General features: G+C 39.5%; 1 protein-coding gene across 1 annotated transcript in view; it reads right to left on the bottom strand.

Moving 5' to 3' along the window:
- LOC132262555 (laminin subunit alpha lam-3) overlaps positions 1-18,963 on the bottom strand; it is a 37,751-nt gene that overhangs the window by 9,367 nt on the left and 9,421 nt on the right. The window contains exons 4-10 of the mRNA XM_059761850.1: positions 14,867-15,371; positions 13,248-14,804; positions 13,112-13,196; positions 12,809-12,919; positions 12,563-12,743; positions 12,191-12,368; positions 19-303 (exon numbers count right to left, since the gene is read on the bottom strand). Coding sequence (XP_059617833.1) covers positions 19-303; positions 12,191-12,368; positions 12,563-12,743; positions 12,809-12,919; positions 13,112-13,196; positions 13,248-14,804; positions 14,867-15,371 — 2,902 coding nt within the window. The remainder of the gene's footprint in view (positions 1-18; positions 304-12,190; positions 12,369-12,562; positions 12,744-12,808; positions 12,920-13,111; positions 13,197-13,247; positions 14,805-14,866; positions 15,372-18,963) is intronic.

Raw genomic sequence — 18,963 nt, 5'->3', positions numbered from 1 at the left:
AAAGTAAACTCTACTTACTTTTGCAACCGTGTTCTGAAAATCCGTAGTGATCCTCTTGGCAAATATCGCACAATTGTCCAGTGACGCCCTGTTTGCAGTGACACTGTCCAGTGTATATATTGCAAATGTTGTTTTTACTGCCCAACTCACTGCATTCACAGGGACGACATCCTGCTTCGAGATTGTAAAATCCATCCTCGCATCGATCGCACGATTTTCCCGTCACGTGAACTTTGCATTTGCATTGTCCCGTGGCCGGATTACAGCGCAAGTGGGAGGATCCATGGCGGTTGCAGAGGCATTCTGAAAACAAACGGAGATTAATTAGCCAGTCGTCAATTGTGCCTCTCAATTCCCTAAGCATGCCTCTATAAATAGTGACTGCTGAGAGATTATCACGCTCGCAGAGAAATCATGATGGGCGAAGTCCAGATGGCGATAAGAGGGCCGTTTTACCTGTAATGTGATTTTTCTAAATCACTTTGGCATTGTTTAGTAATTAACACATTGTTCAGCGGGAGCTTCCTATCCTTTGATTGGCTGAATATTAATCACGGGCTTCTTTTGAGAATTTTAAATTCTCTATACATATAAATAGTTTCTGACTCAGCACACTTATGTACGTAATATAATCAAGCAGTGAATAACCCAATTTATTCTATCAATAGAGTGCGAGGTGTGTATTTTCTTGTACACACATTTCTAATTAATTATCCAGCACGCGGAGCGGAAAGATGGCAATTCCTCAATGGGTATGTTATATGTAGGAGTCCCATTCACAACTTGATGGTCTTCTTGACCTTCTTCCTCATCTGTAGGGTCTGTGACATTTGTGTGCCCGGCGACAGCATTGAAAAAAGGCGGTAACTGAATGAGTTTTCCACCCACACTGTCGCTGGGTGAACGGTGGATTTTGTACAAAATAAATAGTATAAACGATTTTGTGGGGAAAAGCACTCAATGGAGACGCGCGGTCTGAGGTTCTCACAATCAAAGGGCCTCACAGACACTGCGTGTGGGTTGCCGTGCAGTGTATGTCGAGTTAATTTTATGGCATTTTATGGCCTCTGGGAGCTGAAACCAGAAACTGCTGTTTGCAGTTTCATTGACAAAATCATCTCAATAAAATTAACTTGGCAATCGCCACAATTTTGGAATCCAATAAGCCTCAGTCAATAAGACAGTCGTTTTAAGAAACAAAAGTGTCATATGACAAGATTTCCACTGCTGTCTTCCACTTTTTATTCAGTGCATGAAGCCAGGCTTCTTTGGCAACTTGCCACAAATGGCAAGATGAAAGATTAAATAACAGTTCATGTTGGATTTCCATCGATTAGTGAGACTATAACTTATCACGAGACTTTCGCTTAAATTGTGGGAGGAAATAGTTGATTTTTAAAAGAATTCCCTAGAAAATACGACCGCCCAGTACTTCTATCTGAGAATGGGAATAAATTGATGATGGGGATGGAAATTATAAAGGAATTTCTTCGCTATGCTGGCAAAGTTGAAGCACGTGCTTGCCACAATACCATCAAGTCAGAGATAAATGTCTCTAGGCACACACATGAATCTAAGCAATGTTTCCAACTCTATTTGATAATCACATGAGAGCGTTCATAGATTCCGAATTGAGAGAAACGGCAGCATGAGTATACCGAGCCAGAGAACAGGTTCCAAACTGAGAATCCAGGAAGACTTGTAGGTACAAAATTCACGATGTTTCAACTGCCATAAATCCATGAAGTGTCTTAAGCATTCTTTCCTCTTCACCACACGTCATTCCGCGCCAGTTGGGGAAAAAGGGAGATATTTCAAGAGATAGAACAATATGAAGAGGTGAGACAAAAAGTTATGCATATGCAGGAAAACATGCATAAAGATTCTCTTACACTCCAAAGTGTTTCTCCTCGAAATTGTAGAAGGTCCTCAATTGCACAGTTAAGGTGAAAAATCTCGACAGTTTCTCTCTCTCGTTGAATTCAATAACTGTTAAATTAATTAAAATCATGCTCTATCATGTATCCTATACAATTTATCGTGACTGTACCTCCCATTCCTCCTCCCACTTGTACCACAGAATATTTAATGGAATGAAGAGCATCTTTGCCTTTGATGACAGTTCACCACATCTTTTTCGTTCATTAACCCATCAACACTGAATGATAGACCTATTAAAGAAGGCGCATTGAGATCAAGCTTCGAGTAGTATTAATGTCGTGAAGTCGACATCGAAGTTACTACAGAATAATTTCATATCTTGTAGACAAAATGAAAATTTAAAATAACACCTAATAAGAATTTCTTCAGTTTTACAAAATTTGTTCCACATCTTGGTGAACATATACTTGTAATTTGCCGAAAATTCTCAAGATTTCACCTCTTAGTTAAAGGCAGCTCAGTTCTCCCTTAACATGTTCGGCTTATGGAAAGAAAACTTCAAAAGAAATTTAGATTGAAAGCAAAAACAGCGGCAAATACTTCCCACACCTTGTAAAATACCTTTGCATAAGTAAACATAACATTCTCAATGAAAATTTCCACTGGACTGTCATTTAAAAGTTGATGTCATTCATGATTTCACTCAATGAGCATCGTATGTATGCATAACTCAACGCCAAATGGAATTTCTTTTCGCACACACACTGGAAAGCTCCGTGAAATGTATTAAGAGTACGCCAGAGACCACACAAATTGATCGAGAAAAGTTTCGCTAAGGGGGTTTTAACCGCCCCAAATGGCACCCATCTGTATCATTAAGCGTATCCCATCCGTCATTAAAAAGAGTTTATTTACCATGAGTGTCCCCTGGCATGCAATTCCATCCTGTCTGGTGAATCGGCATCTTTTTGCCAAGACACAAAGGCTCCCATTCATTTTTTACAGTATTTTTCGTGAATCTGGCCTGGCATCACGGACTAATTGTCATTCATCATGCGGACACACCAGTTCTCATCATGGGATTAAATCTGCCTGGTCAACATATTCATTATCTCTGAAGTTCCATTGCGATATTAATAATTCGTGAGTAGGCAAATGTTCACAAAATCGAAATGCTGGCATGTAAATTGTGTTAAAAAGAAAAGTGAGATACACAAATTCTCTCGAGCACCTTTGTTTCCTGGACTGTGCAAGAAATTGTATATGTATTCATAATGCAGAAGATGATAAATTAGTGAGCAACGATTCTCGTGACCCTTTTGGCGTGCAATCGGCCTTAATTACATATCTCACTCACTGTTTCCTGGCTGATTGCCGCCTTGCCACTTTTACACTGATTTCGTGATCACATCTTTCACACCTTTCGCCACTAGATAAACACGTTGAAAAGTGCGAAAATAGGCTCTGAGGTGCAATTTTATGCTATAACGTGGCAAGAAAAATACGTAGAAAGAATCCCACCCACTCAATCTCTGCGCACATTACAAGGCAACATTGTTGGCGAATAGTATAAATGAAGCATAATTCGCGCCACAGAATATCTGTATATCGTCATTCGACACATTGAAAATAAAATATTGGTGCGTATTGAGATAAGAAACTGGGATTTTGAATTTATACACATTTGCCACGGATACTTAAATCCAGGATTTTATTTGCTACCACGTAACGAATCAATTTTTCCATCGCAATCCATGAGAAAACGCGGCTAATTTAGGTCAGCACGTTTCCTATTCGCCACCCTTTTTCCCTCTAATTCCTCTCGTGCCTCAATTTATCATCTCGTGTTGAATATACGAGAAAAACTCCATCTTCATTAAATGTCTTGTTTATTATTATTGCACACACTAAATTCAGTCAATGAAGCGACCAATACCGATAAGCTAGATTTTTTCCGGCACGAGATGGTCAAGTTATAAAGCATTTACGCCATTTAGCGTTTATTTTATTGGCACGCCTTAAATGCTCAAGAATATTCAGCTTTTTTTTCTATTTGAGAAAAATTATGCGTCTTGTATCTTACACAATTTGCTCCACTTTGGCTCAAACTCCAAATAAACAAGATCAAATGGTTAAGATATTGAGTGAGCGATATAAAAAAAGAAAGATAAAACAAAAAATAAGGAGAAATATTGTTGAACATTTTACCATTCCTGGGGATAGACATAATGAAGAACGTGTCATTTCTTACAAACAAAGAAATAGGCGGAAAATAAGGTGAGATGTGACATGGAGGACCGATAAAAAGAAGGGAAACACTTGAAAGCTTCGCAGAGAAATTCTACATGAGAGCGTTTGCTATAGAAAAATTCTAAAAGGTGGGTTGAATACAAGTCGAATACACGAAGTGGTGCTCATACTCAATTAACACTCAAATAACTCATAGAAAGAGGAATGAATTACTACTAAAAGACATCGTATTTGATCACAATTATATCGCTGTATCGGATATTTCAGAAAAATATTAGTGTTTTGTAAAATTCATTGCTTCAATCCTTTATAATCTATGGCACAAATAAAAGATCTAATTGATATTCAAAAACAAAACGTTCTTACTGATACCATTTGCTGATTCTTTTCAGCTCTCGCTCAAGATTTGAACAGTATCCATTATTACCACAAGTATTGAAGTCTTGGTTCTGAATTGAATCCGGTTTTACGCATTTTGAAATTGAAGACCCTCATTTTATCTTTTTTCCCTCAATTTTCCAATCATGTTCCTTTTGACCGTTGCATGAGTGTAATTTAGTCGTGGTAATGATGGGGCGTACAATTGAATTAACAAGCACAAGATAAGAGATTACATGAGCACGTTATTGAGTCATTTAACATACCGCATGCACTGTGTGGTCTCTGGCCAGGACGATGAGACCACGGCGGGTGATGCGGAGTGATCACGCATGCCAGGCAGTTCTTGTGCAGGTGCCGAAAACGGCCCATGACTTGATAATCTCCCTCTTCGCGGATGATAATGTGATCCCTCTTCTTGCGCTCCATCTCGGAATTCTCCACAGTAGCCGATAGACTTTCAGCAATCTTTGGTATTTCTGTTGAACTTTGACTCTTCCGCTGAGATTCCACGGATTCCTTGATGGGTTTTCTTCGTCTTTTGCCGGCATTGTGATTTGGTAACGCTCCTATCGGGATGTCCTCCGTGGGAACAGCCGCGGCTACACTGAAGAATGGTATAGATCTCCTTGGCCGCGGTGCTTCCACGGCAAAATGCTCATGATCATGGCTAGCTTTGTGGTGTTTAAAGAGGTGGGAACTATGTGCAGCAACGTAAAGGGCTACAGTTATGAGGCCCAAGATCGAAATTGTCACCAACGCGCGTCCATAAACTTGCCAAAGACGCTTCTGTCGGTGAAAATTGGCTGAATCTTCCATGTCTTTCAGTCGGCAACACTTATCGAAACTCTGAGTCGCTCCTCTGGCGACATATTTATTACGGCATCACCTCAAATACTAACAATAGACACAATAGAAACACGCGAACTCGCCTTCAAATCATCACTGAATTCTTGCTTGCAATTTTGGCACATACAGTACTTATACTCATGTCAATTCAACTCCTTTTACAATGTCAAGATTGAAGATTGTGCGTTATCAATTTGGAGATTAGACTCTTTTCAACTGTTTGTGTGTCGACACAGTTAGAAAATAAGCAAAAACATCAACTGTTACCCTTTCATGTGATAGTAGCTTAATAAAACAATGAAGAAAAAACATTCAAAAGGAGCGCCACTTTATCTTTGAACTATAATTGGAGTTTGATAAATGATGTCATTGTAAGAACTTGATTGCAATTTCACACAATTCTATCCATCCATATTCATTAAACTGGTCACATTTCAAACGTCTCTATCATCAGCATTTCAGGTATGCGGATTAAATTATAGTGAAAGAAAAAACACCCACAAATCTTAGCTGTTGACTAGAGAGACGATGTTCTTCAGCAAACAGGATATTTGATTCTCCAAAAAGTCTTCATTGATTGAGAGAATTGCAATTCATTTCTTCTCACAAATGACCAGTGATCTTGAATATTACAATTTTATGTCATTGAGCACAATCAAGAGTGATGTAATAGCAAATAAGCTTGGCAAAAAGAGAAATCTGATTAATTCTTCTCTTTCAGGCCTCCCGTTTTTTTTCGTAATAAGCGCGCATTCAACAGTCTCCATAATCACTCTTCCTCCTCTTCTTGTATCCCAAAATGATCAACATTTGATTTCATTCGTGGAAGACACAGATATTTAGATGTTTCGCTGATAGTGGCAAGACTGATTAATGCTTAACCACTTTAAAAGTAATTTAAATACATAAGGAGATGGAAAGTGTGATGGATAGTGGATTAACTGAGCGTTAGCAGTATTTTTTCTCACACAAAAACCAACTGTGAGCACATAATTCAATGATGATCGTACAGGAAATGATCTCAGAAAGAATCTATTGCGGCTGCAGAATGTACAATTTACACTGATGATCACTTAACGATCAAAGCATTATGCTTATGCCGATCGGACACAACAAATACGGAGATTTTTGCAACAAAGTCTTTTTGGGAAGACTTCAATACGGTTTGGGATTTAATAGTCACTTTTGAGCACACTTCACATCACTAGAGAGATTTTAATTAAATTTTAATTATACACTCAAAAGCGAGAAGACGATACGATCGCGCACCGGTGCGAGCTTTCGCCTCGACATCTCAGAAGCTACTGAGGATCGTGGAATTGCCAGTCTCTCGACTCAGCGTTTCTGCCGCCTCTGAAAATGCAGACATTCGTTCGTCTCTCAGCACCACTTCACCATGTCTGCCAATCCGCCAAGAAGAGATACACGTATAATATAAGAGAAATATATCAGTTTTGCCAAACTGAAGCCGAGAGATATACCTGAAGTTAGATCACCTCTTGTGCTATGCGATATCTTATCAGAAGAAAATTTGTAAATTATCAAACCACCTTGTGTGATAAATTCCTTTGTTTACCCACACCAACGATGTTGGAGACTAGAAGCACACAATCGCGATGCAGTATTTCACACAACTCCATTTGATCATTGGGAAAATGTTTCTCAGTTTAAATATTGAGTCAATCTTCAACATGCAAAGGAGTTCACATGGAAGTAAATAAACCCACTGAGAGAAGAGAAATACCATGAGACCATCTGACTGAGTGTGTAGCATAATAAAATGTATGAACTCAAATGTAAACTCAGGAATATTATGCAAGATCTTATTTTGGTAAATAATAGCTCGAGTCGTTCTGATTGATTGGAGTTTTCTTGCAAATTTGAGGTATATACTCAGAATATAGGGGATAGTGGGGTTAGTTCAGAACATAAAATCTCACTATTGTGTATTATTGATCAATAAATGATCTTATCAGAAAGGAAAAATCTCATATTGCCTTTATATTATGAATAAAATTACACCATGCAAAGTATTTCTGCCTTCCCCTATTTCATAACTTTCTGGACTTTATGAACATACATGTATTTGGGTCAATGAACGAACCCTCCCGAACCGCAATCTCACTTTATTGCAAATAATAATAATTATATGTAAATATTTAAAATTTCCCCGAAGAACCAACAGAGAAGATCTTCTCATGTTCTTCAACTACATATATGCTATACTATATGTCGCACCTCTCTTGATATTATTTGCTCTCTGTCTCTCTCAGCGATGCATATTTATCGAATGGAAGCACGTACTCCATTAATCTTTTAAAGTGAGCCACATTCTAAATTTCACTCTCCATGACATTTACCATGGCAAAGCATCGTGAAAAGATGCTCGCGAGGAGAGAAGAGTAGTATTGTATATTGTTATGCATCCCTAGAATTTTGCTATCACATCTGTTCTGTGGTATTTTCTTTACAATATACCTTTAGGATGAATAGCACCTTTTGATCCTCATTTCCATATTTCATTTCCCATTGAATATTCATGAAAATCCGCATGCCGTGGAAAACATATGATAAAGACTGAGCAAATAAATAGATCAAACCAGAAAATTGCTAGTGAAGAATAGATAGAGATGAGATTTCAGGATTACCAATATTGTAATTATATGTACATGAAGATCATACTGATGGTCATCGGGAATCGCAAAACATGCCAGGGTCGAATGTTAAAGATCACCCCTTATGAATGGCAATTGCAAAGAGGTGTGCACAACCATTTCATCTATATTTCTCTTGATATTCCTACCCACTGTGATATACAGTATATCGAGATGGAAAATAGAGATTTAAAACCAGAAATGAGGGAAGACACAGAGGTCGATATTTTATTTCCATTCCGGATCCACCCACACTTTGTTCTCTTTCGCACGTGTACAGAACAAGATTTCTCACCACCATAAAGCCCATATTGCACCTCTCCATTCATGAAAAAGTGAGCATCACCCATCGTAATCTTACAACTTAGTCGCTCGATTGTTAAGCCTTTCGCGAGATGTTTTGCTTGGAAGTAATAAACGCAAGACAGATAGCAACTCATTCATTCATGACTCAATGGGAGAAAAAGCCGCAACATTCAAATACTGAAGCTAGAGGATATGCACAGCCCACAGTTAATCGTCAACCATTCAAGAGATGACAATGTTGTGAGTCTTATTAACTGCAACAAACGTTTAATATCAATGGTTCTCCTTATCGTTTCCGAAAGTGAATGAAAAATATTTGCCGTGAACAAATTCATCTGGTGGTCTTGAGCATAATTGCAACATTATATTTAAGTCAATAAAGCACGAGAAGTGCATTGAGTTTCTAGCGACTTGTGAGGTTGAAAAACATTGTGAAGGTGTCTTGAAAATTGCACCTTTACAGACCTGTTTGTGTACTATATTCGTGACAAGAAACAAGCCACGCATTGTTAACGAATATTGCCACAATGATGGATATTTATCTCAGGCAGTTTCTTGCCTAATTACAACAGACAGTCATTCATGCAATAATTTATTTTCCCAGCTGCGAAAATGTTCCGCACTTTTTGAAGATTTCAAGGAAGATTTATTACACAGCATGCAAAAAATGAAGAAGGCCCAAAATTAAGGTAACAGGGAGGCCTCAATAAACATTTTACACATTTTAATTATTAAAATTTAAATTTAATATTGAATATAGATTTTGTTGAAATCCACATTTCAGTTTCATGAAATAAAGTATTACATTCATCCGCAACATTTCCCATAGACGAAACTAGCCAACTTTGTGAAGCTCTGAGAAGCGTGGAGTCAAGATCATACCAAGACCAACAATTCGAAGTGCCTCAGTAGGTAAGTGAGATGAGAAGGAGAAAATCAATTAAGAGTATTTTTCAATCTCAATAGACACAATCTGTGCAACTTTTGCAGAAACCACCTTTTAAACGAGCCACCCAACACATTATTCATCGATAGGCAACATTATCACATTCTCCATATAACTTCCACCGCGACTAAAGGCCTGGCTTTTCTGCCCTTCTTTTTGCACCAGCGTAAAATCAATCTTAATATTGAATATTAAAAAAGGGAAAAATCCAGACCACACGGCGAGTCGCACATAATTGCTACCCAAGGAGGAAATTCTCTCTCAAATGTTTATGTGTGTTGAACTCTAGAATCCATCATGAGGTCTTATTATTAGAGAAGATGCAACCTCAAGGCATCTTCTCAGAGGAATGAAGAGTCATAATAATATAAGAGTCACTAAAATTACGAATGAAACATGATGCCATCGAGTGCATCTTTTGAAACTTGCCAATCTTTTTGCACTCGTCTCATTATATCCACCTTCTTTCCTCGCATCATCACATTCACCCATCAATTTCCCACAATGTGAAATGTTCAATCCAAGCTCAAAATTGAGTTATTCGTGTGCAACGAAATTACTGTTTATTACCATTTATAAAATGAAGAGAGCTATCAATAATTAAGCAATTATTATTTATTCTCTTTAACCAATCATGTCACAATGCGACATACGTTCATATAAATCGTGTATATAAATCACATAGGTAAAAACGCGTATATGCATACATATATTTACTTGCGGAGGAGTTCCGAAACAACTTTCTAAATTGATTGTGATTTCTTTCTACCAAATCACATGAGACAAATTATTATATGTATAATCTCCAGTATAAAAATAGAAAAGTCCGCTTCATACTTATACACGATCTCGGATGTAATCGTGTTTTCGTAAGCATTAATAACATTGTGGTGTAATTGAAAATCTATCAAATAAACTCCGCATTACCGAGGAATTATCGAGTGCAATCTCCAGCCTCCACCATGGCTGAAGCGCTATTTGATGGATAATTTGAGTGGCTGTAGCATGAAGTCTTCTCATTTAAATGGCATTCAACTTAATCGGATATCTCTACTGGGTATGGGAGTCACACGACGAAAGTCTACCCGGTCTTTTCCACTCAATTAAAAGCACTCGACATGCATTTTGTACGGTTGAGAAGACAGACTCATTCACTTGGCCGGTATTATCGCCACAAAATTGACTTCTTTCTTTCTCTCTATCTCTCTCCCTCTCCCTCTGAACCACACCTACAATATTCACATAAATTTCAATATATAAAATCTCTCACTCATTTGGGTGTTCCGGGTGTTCTCTCTCCCCCTTCTTGCAAATCACTATATGCAAGACTTTAGCACTGACTGATTTATTACGAAAAACCGCGCGCGAATGGTGACTTCATGAAGTCAACTTCCACCAACTGTATCAAATGCATTGCGGGCAACATTCCACGTTGTGAATCTAGTTTGAGATAATATGAGACAATTAAGCACTGCGTCTTCGCTCTGTCCCTTGCCATAGCTAAACACCTCTTGACACAATCAACTACCGCAGGAAGACAGTATCTTTCTTTCCTCAGACGCAAGATACTAAAATAGCAAACATTTTAACGGTTCTGCACTCTCACCAATTTATATTGCAACCTTTAACCTTCACAATCTTTCCCACCAAGACGTTGCCTTCCATTGAGAAGTAATTCGTAGTGCCTACAATTAAATTTTGCCGTGATTGTGGTGACAAGATAATTGTCAATTTACCTGTCCTTTCAATACATCTCGCCATAATTCATTCACTTTTTCCTCCATTTCGCCCTTGAATTATCCCACAACTCATCGCATTTACGACCAGATAATCCCAGTACAATTCAAAGCGATCGCACAGAAACAAACACAAGTATTTAAGTAATTAAAAGTGGATTTAAGATACATTATGTTTAAGTGGATACATTCCATCAATCGCTCAAAATAAAACTGCCATGGATTCAATATTGAGCGAAGAAACGAAAAGAAAATTCGCGAGGATCCAAACAAACAAGCATGATAACAGAATATGTAAGTATGTATACTTCGAAAAATCTGCATGATTTCAGACAAACGTTTTAGCAAGGCGGGGTTATGGAACGGGAGTGATCTTATTTAGCATTCTGTTTTCTGTAAAAGTGAAGTTTGAATCCAAGCCAATTTTTCTATAGAATGTGTCTCTCAGTGTACAGTTTTTTTTGTATATAGTGAAGAGGAAGCAGAGACAACAAGACAAATCAAAAGAAGAGTATAGTGGAAAAATGCGTGGAATTTACTAACCTGTCTGGGTTTTTTACAAGCGAATTCAAAAGGAGGAAAAAATTATATTTGTCAACATTTTTCTTCTCCATCGTCTGCAATCACTCCGTTTGTATATGGAAAAAAATTATGTGTTGACCACTGAATAGCGCAAGTGAAAGTGAATGAGTGGCTATAAAATAGCAAATCATGTGATACAGTTTGCTCGCACGAGACTTTCCCGTCCCAACTCACACTTTCTGGGGTCTCATGAGCGGAAGGATGGTTGAGCAGCAGACAAATTGACGACAAGACGTTTGTCTGAGACACAAAATTGTAAACTCGTCTATGAGTAATATTAATATGATTGTGGCTCAGTGCCAATAGACAATCATTTAAAGTAAATGGACTCTGTCACACTTGAGCGTCTCTTCTGATTGCAGTCTCACGCCAAAGAATACTTCAATTCAGTGCTGAGAGAAATCTTATTATACATGTCTGATGTACTTGCATAACAAAGATGATATGTTGCCCGCCAAACAAAGCTCAACCATTCCAAATGTATGTTTTGGCTAATTTGCTGTGACACTTTTGGCTAATTTCATAAATTATTCCGCGATAAGTTGACACCCCTTTGATGCCATTTTACACACTGTTAGAGCGCACAATAAATGGTCAAATTCACTCACCTTGACAGCCATTCTCGCCTAATCCATGATACGTCTCCATGCATTGATCACACTTGAGACCCTCCACGCCGCTCTTGCAGACACATTGGCCAGTGTTTGGGTCACAAATTTCAGCTGATGATCCATTCATGTTGCACAGGCACGCCGGACAATCGAGCGATGCATTGCCGAAGCCCGCCTGGCAAAGATATTCGTGGAATGCAATTACTAATTAAATTGAAAGCACATGATGCTCCAGCATCAAGCAAATCTTCTGTGTGTTAAAAATAGGCACGCCATTGCAAGAAGAAGCCTTCGTCAGCTCAAATTACCCGCCATGGCAATTGACGCCAATTAACCAATAATGAATTATTTATACATCGAAACACTTACGGCACATTCATCGCACTTTAAGCCGCTAAAGCGACTGTGGCAGAGACATTGGCCCGTTCCTGGTTCGCAAATGTTGCTAATGGAGCCATTCTGGTAGCATTCGCACAGGTCGCAGCCCAGCTCAGGATCTCCCCAATAGCCGGGCTTACATCTCTCGCATTGCCAGCCTTCAGTGTTTCCGCTGGAAGAACAATTGAATTTGAAATTTCCTTGTATTGCAATGTTTGGCTGTAATTTAAAACTCACAGACAAATTATGCATCTTCCGGTGATAGGATGACATGGTCCTCCTGAGCATGAGCAGGGCAGACACTCCCCATCCAATTCAGTTGGTTCGCCGAAGAATCCATCATCACATCTGTGAAAGGAATGTTGTAATAATACTGCTAACTATAGCGATAGTTGGATGAGTAGGTATTTATTTTTGAGAAGAATTTAGCATATCGCTAAGAAACGCGCAAAGACATAAATCAATTGATTTTCGCGACTATAGTTTTTCAAAATCCTAATTAATTACTACTTATATGTACATATGCGAATTTCAACTTACATTTCACAGTGATTTCCCGTGTAGCCAAGGGGACATTGCGTACAGATGTACTCTTGTGTGGAGAAATTACTCAAGACCGCGAAATCTTCGCCGTCCATGGAAACGAAGTTGTGAACCGTTGGATAATTGTTGAGACTCTTTAGCTGGCAACTCGGCGAAAAGTTATTGCTGCTGTCCAACAGAGGGCATGCACAGCGCTTGCAATCATCTGGATTTCCCGCCAACGGATTCCCGTAGAATCCAAGAGCGCATCTCTCACATCGGTCGCCGGCGGTGTTGTGGAGGCATTGGGAGCACTTGCCAGTATCAAAGTCACATGTTTCAGCGTGACCATTGCAGTCACAGGGAATGCATCTGGCCAGCTTCTCATGTGTCGATGAATTTTCTAAGATGCGTACAAATCCGAAGGCACAAGCTTCACAGGAAGATCCCACATAGCCAAGAGGACACTCACACTGTTCCACTAGACTTTGATCACTCAGGATTGTCTCTCCGCTAAAGAGAGTAGCAGCTTCTAAGACACTCTCTACTTGATCTGTGTGGAAGGTTCCTCTGATGAGGATATTCTCGACATCACTGAGCACTGACATAAATTGTATTCGGGTGACAGGATCTCCGCGATATTCCGTCCTCCGGAGACGCGTAACAATATCCTTAATACTCCTGGGAACGTGATACCATCCGTCTTCTGTGAGGAATGTCTCCAGCGTTGTGTTGGAGTCCCTGAAGACATCATCACCAAAGGCAATCTTCATTCCATTCCTACCCACAATAATAATATTAGGACCAGATGTGGGCTTCCCGCTAGTGTCTCCACGGACAATTACCCAGGCTATGGACACGAGAAATCTGGATCCGTAGCTGGACAAAAGATTGCCACAATAAATCTTGGGCGCAACCCAGTAAATACTCTCCACTTCAGGCATTTCGTATAAGCCGAAAAAGAGATATCCAGTGGCATTGTCTCTTGATGGATAAGCCACTATTGACTGTGAGAGATCAGACATTCGCCACTCCTCTGCCGAAGAAACCAGTCCAGCAGTCAGTGAGCTACTCTTGCACGATACACCAACTCCTGAGCAGAAGCACTTTAAGCATCCTTCTGGATTCGTTGAGCTCAGGGAAAAATATCCATAAGAGCACTGATCGCACTTTTCTCCCTCCACATGGAGTTTGCACTGACAGTGGGATTCACACTCTCCTCCTGGCATTGTCCCTCTCGGGTCGCACTGGCACCTTGTGCAATTTTCGCCGTGATGTCCGCGAGCGCAGCGATCACACTTTGGTCCAGAGAACCCCTCTCGGCATACACATTCCCCACCGAGGGCATTGCAAGTCTCCAAGGCGCCCAGAGGGTGGCACTCACAGGGGATGCAAGGGACTTTGGCATCGGGTGGTGTTTGATGAGGTCGATAGAAGCCTGGAAGGCACTTTTCACAGTTCACGCCGGTCGTGAAATGCTCACAATCAATGCATTCGCCGCCGCCAGAAATTTCTCCGTGCATGTTCACACTGAGTCCTTTCTGATGCACTTCCGGACTGTAACGACAGTATGTCGCGTGACCGTGACATTGGCACATCTCACATTCGTTGGCGTGTGTGGCATTTCCAGGACGATAAGGGTGCTGATTGAAGAGAGGACAGCATCGCTCACAATTGGCGCCACAAGTATTATGACGGCATGTGCATTCGGCTTGCTGAAAGTTGTAAAATAAGATTAGAATCTTCATAGAAAGTTAAAAGTTGAGGTGAAACTTACATCATCTGGATTTGTGTTGTGACACTGATTGCCATGTCCTGAGCAAACGCATCGTCCGCCGATGCGAATGGATTTGACGGAGTAAAAACTTCTCTTGGCCATTCCCTTGTCATCCAGCTGCCATTCCACCGATCCTGCCTTGACCGTTGAATGCATCCTCATGAAACGCAGTCGAATATATCGCGCCATTGAGAAGTCTAGAAGCTCAGCTGACGAGGAATTTGCTCCTGGTCGTCCATTTATCAGCGATACATGGATCTCGCCGTTCTCTAGTGGAAGAACCTTTCCGAACTGTGTGGAGCAGATCACTTCCGTGTCTTCCTGGAAGACATATTTGCCAGTGTGGCCGGGCATCCCAAACTGGTGCTCGCACTCGTATACGGAGGAAGCAAAGTATTGCCAGGCAGCGTAGTTCTCACCATCCAGTGATCTTTCCCAGATCCACGCTGCCGGCCGTGGGGAGATTCCCGCCCGGATCATGAGATACAGCACTTGATAGACCTGGAATTCAGTACAGAAGAAAACATAAGTCAGCCTTACCAAACCATCACGAGTTACTGGTATGCGATTCAATTGCTTCAATTCCCTATTCTATCCCAATGTCAATTGCAATTATTTACCAGTCAAACTGTCTTCTCACAAATATTTTGATGGCACTCAGCGCGTGATGCTCAAGAGTAAGAGAGAAACCGAAGAAGAGGGGCAAAAGAAGATGCATTATTTGTCTTTGCTTCTTGTGATTTCCTCCACCTCGTGTTCTCCAATCTTTGTGTGAACAAAATGTTTTGTCTTCTCTTTTGTCCATTGCTTTACATGCCGACTCAAGTGGGAAAACCTCCCGTAACTGTGGCTCTCGTGGCTCTTGAGACATCACAACAATTGATGTTCATCTTCGTATCTGGTCATCAATTAATATGAGGTGGGTCATCTCTAGTCCTCGCCCTAAATGACGAATTAATCAAGGCAATATACGAGATTATATTACAGGTTCGTTGCCTGAGTCTTTCATTAGAAAGCTCCAAAAAAACACTCAATAAATTCACTAGGAAACCAATAACCAATTCAATTGCGAGAAATACATTCTCTTAACAGCAGGAGCAACAAATTTATGATACAACTTCTCAACGAGCGGAAAGTTATCATTTCCGACAGATTCGTTCTTTCTACAGTATTAATTGTCATTATTCGATGGGCCTCTTAAAATTGATCACGCATAAAAGTTAATTTGAAAAAGCATAAGGTTTATTGAGAATCTTACTGAGATTGCCAAAAAGTAATCCAGAAAAGAATCTCTCTCGAATTACGCTCTCACTGCTATGTATGTTTTATTGATGCTCGTGTTTATTCACCTCATCAGCCCATTAGCAACCATTCCACCCACCCATAAATGGCCAACGATTGCAATTTAGGTAGCATGTGTGGAATGTTATTGTTTCCCAGCCAACATGGAGCACATTTTGAAATCGTGCGTTTTTCTTCAGCATCCGAAAAGGCCGCAGCAACAAGAATTCTCCAATGTTGGCCCCCTTTTAAGGGCAATCTCAGGAATTTTTCCTTAGCAACAAGTTGCACTCTTTGCGAGCATCACGGATATAATTTAATGGTTAAAAAAACGTCTCAGTTTCCCACATATTATGGCATCTGATAGCACAGTAAATTATTCCAGCCCGGAGTCCTTAACTAGACCATAATTTTCACTCCAATAAAACTGATTGAGAGTCTCAATTTCGCGATAATCGCATTAAGTCCAGAGACTCAGCCAGTAAATCACACTGATGATTTTTACCATATGAACACCGCAATCCATCATGCCCAAGAGACTCCCTTTCTGACTTTCAATCCTCCTGAGCAGAAAAGAGTGACTCTTGTTGGTCTGGGAGATCCCATAAAAGGCAGATGATTTCTTCGTTGAGCTGCTGAATTTCAACATATAGTGACAATCGCTGATGGGAAACCATCGCGGAATACCTTTTCGCTTTCCATCGCCTTTGGCACTGAGTCACATTCCGGTTTGCAGGGCATTTCATTAATTCAGAGACGATCGACAGGAAGAAAAACCGCGCATTGCAATTTTATGTAGAGCAACTAAAGTCCATTGTTTGCCATCATGTTTCTCTGACCTCTTGTTATTCAATATTGCCTGAATTGCAATCTCTCAGGATGTCTCACGATGGATAATGAGGATTTAAATACTCCTTACATTAAATTATCTTTTAGGTAATAATCTCGCATGCGAAACATTTTAAACCATCTCATCCATCAGAAAGTGAAGTCTCGCCAGACTCGAGAGACTTTTGTCTTGAACGGTACCATTTTTGGTTCAAAGAATTGCCTTCTGCTGTGGAAGCAATAAAATACACACTATAAAATCCTTTTTCGCTCACTCGTTTACCCTTGTATACAATGGATCTCTGCCATGGATAAATAAGGAATCCCTAAATTCAATTTCTGCTATTCAACATTCAATTTCATCCGCAAAAACACCCACAAAATCACGCGGTTTTCTCACTTTTGACACCGAAAAAACGCGCACTTTCTTCGATATTCGCTGAAATGCTATCAACATGATCATGTATTCTTGTGTGGTCCTCAACAGCCAATTATGCAGTTTGTATACACGATGCGAAAGATGGGTCCATTGGCCCTGGGGTAAAATTAATTCTTGCATCGATCAATCATTGATTGTTTACAACTCCAATTTGCTTTATTCACTCTGGCGAGATTTTGGAATGTATTCAACAAATCGTACGAAAACAATGCTCAATTCTTATCATGTTTGATCCAACACGAGGAGGTTCTGCAGAAGAATCGATTAATCTCTCTCATAGCTTATAACATAAACAACCAAGTTTTCACGAGTCTTTTTTTCTATTTAACACTCAATTCACACAACGAAGTGCTTTGAAAGCGATTTTCATATTTATTGCAAACGGACGATATGTATTTTCATTGCTGGAAACCTTTCTGATACACCAGGTTTTCCAATAATCTAAATCGAAAGAAACCAAAAATGAAAGAAGAAAAGACATGCAAACGCAAAAAAACATAATGCGTAAAGTTTCTTATTAAGAAGATTATTAAGATTGTCTTTATACGAAATTTTGCAATCTATGATGTTCTTTCGAGCTCTGAACATCTTCTCTTCTTTTTATTTGGGGCTCATAAATTTAAAAAAAAAGTACCCATAGCCATTAACGAGTTACCTTTCAAAATAGTAATTAACCCAAATAACATTTTTGTCGCTAAAATAAATCAACAACTAAAAAGTTCCCCCAATTAACGATCACAATTCTCTGTCATCTATTCTTGCACCCACCCTAACAGAAATTGAAACAATTTATTAAAAATAAATCTCTCTTCACACCCCACGAAGGTCGCTAAACTTGAATATCGCGACTTAATATGCATGAAAAAGTCTCGTGATGACAAATCACATCACATTTTCTGTCAAAAATAGCATCAACGAAAGGAAAATCTTCCCCTTTATTCTTTTTGCAGTCTTGTATCTAAAAATACATTCATTCTGTCGCACGCGCTTTTTGCACTCACATGAATCATCCGGCCTTTTGCCACTATTTGTATATTCTCAACAACGATTCTTGTGGTCGTAATTCTAACACGATATTGGAGAATCCTATGAATTTATTTGGTTCCATAATCCCTTGAGGTGAGGGTGTTGTAAAGTGATTGCGATTCTACAAGAAGACATCCACATAAAGTCTCTACATCTAACATGAGCATCCAGACAATGGAATTTCTCGACAAAATTCTTCAAACATACTTCTTTGGCACAGCACATTGAGGATAAATGATTGGGTGTTGTGTATCTTGAGTGTCATCACATTTCAAAACAGCCAGAGCACATCAATTAAACGGCAGTCAGATGTGCCGAGGCACGAGATCATTTGAGGAAGAAATACACGATCAGATCATTGAATTGTGGCGTGTGCCTTGTCCAATAATTCCCCCATCCAATATGTGTTTATAGGATGCTAAACGCCAAATATATACAAAAGATTCACTGTCTAACATTTGATTTTGCCGTTTAGTACTGTATCACCTTCTCCGTGTATATTTTTTCATCTAATCTCTG

The sequence above is a fragment of the Phlebotomus argentipes genome, unplaced genomic scaffold (assembly GCF_947086385.1).
Source record: "Phlebotomus argentipes unplaced genomic scaffold, Phlebotomus argentipes genome assembly contig_15, whole genome shotgun sequence".
Classification (NCBI taxonomy): Eukaryota; Metazoa; Arthropoda; class Insecta; order Diptera; family Psychodidae; genus Phlebotomus; species Phlebotomus argentipes.
Note: the sequence above shows the minus strand (reverse complement) of the source record. Positions and strands in the feature narration are given on the sequence as shown.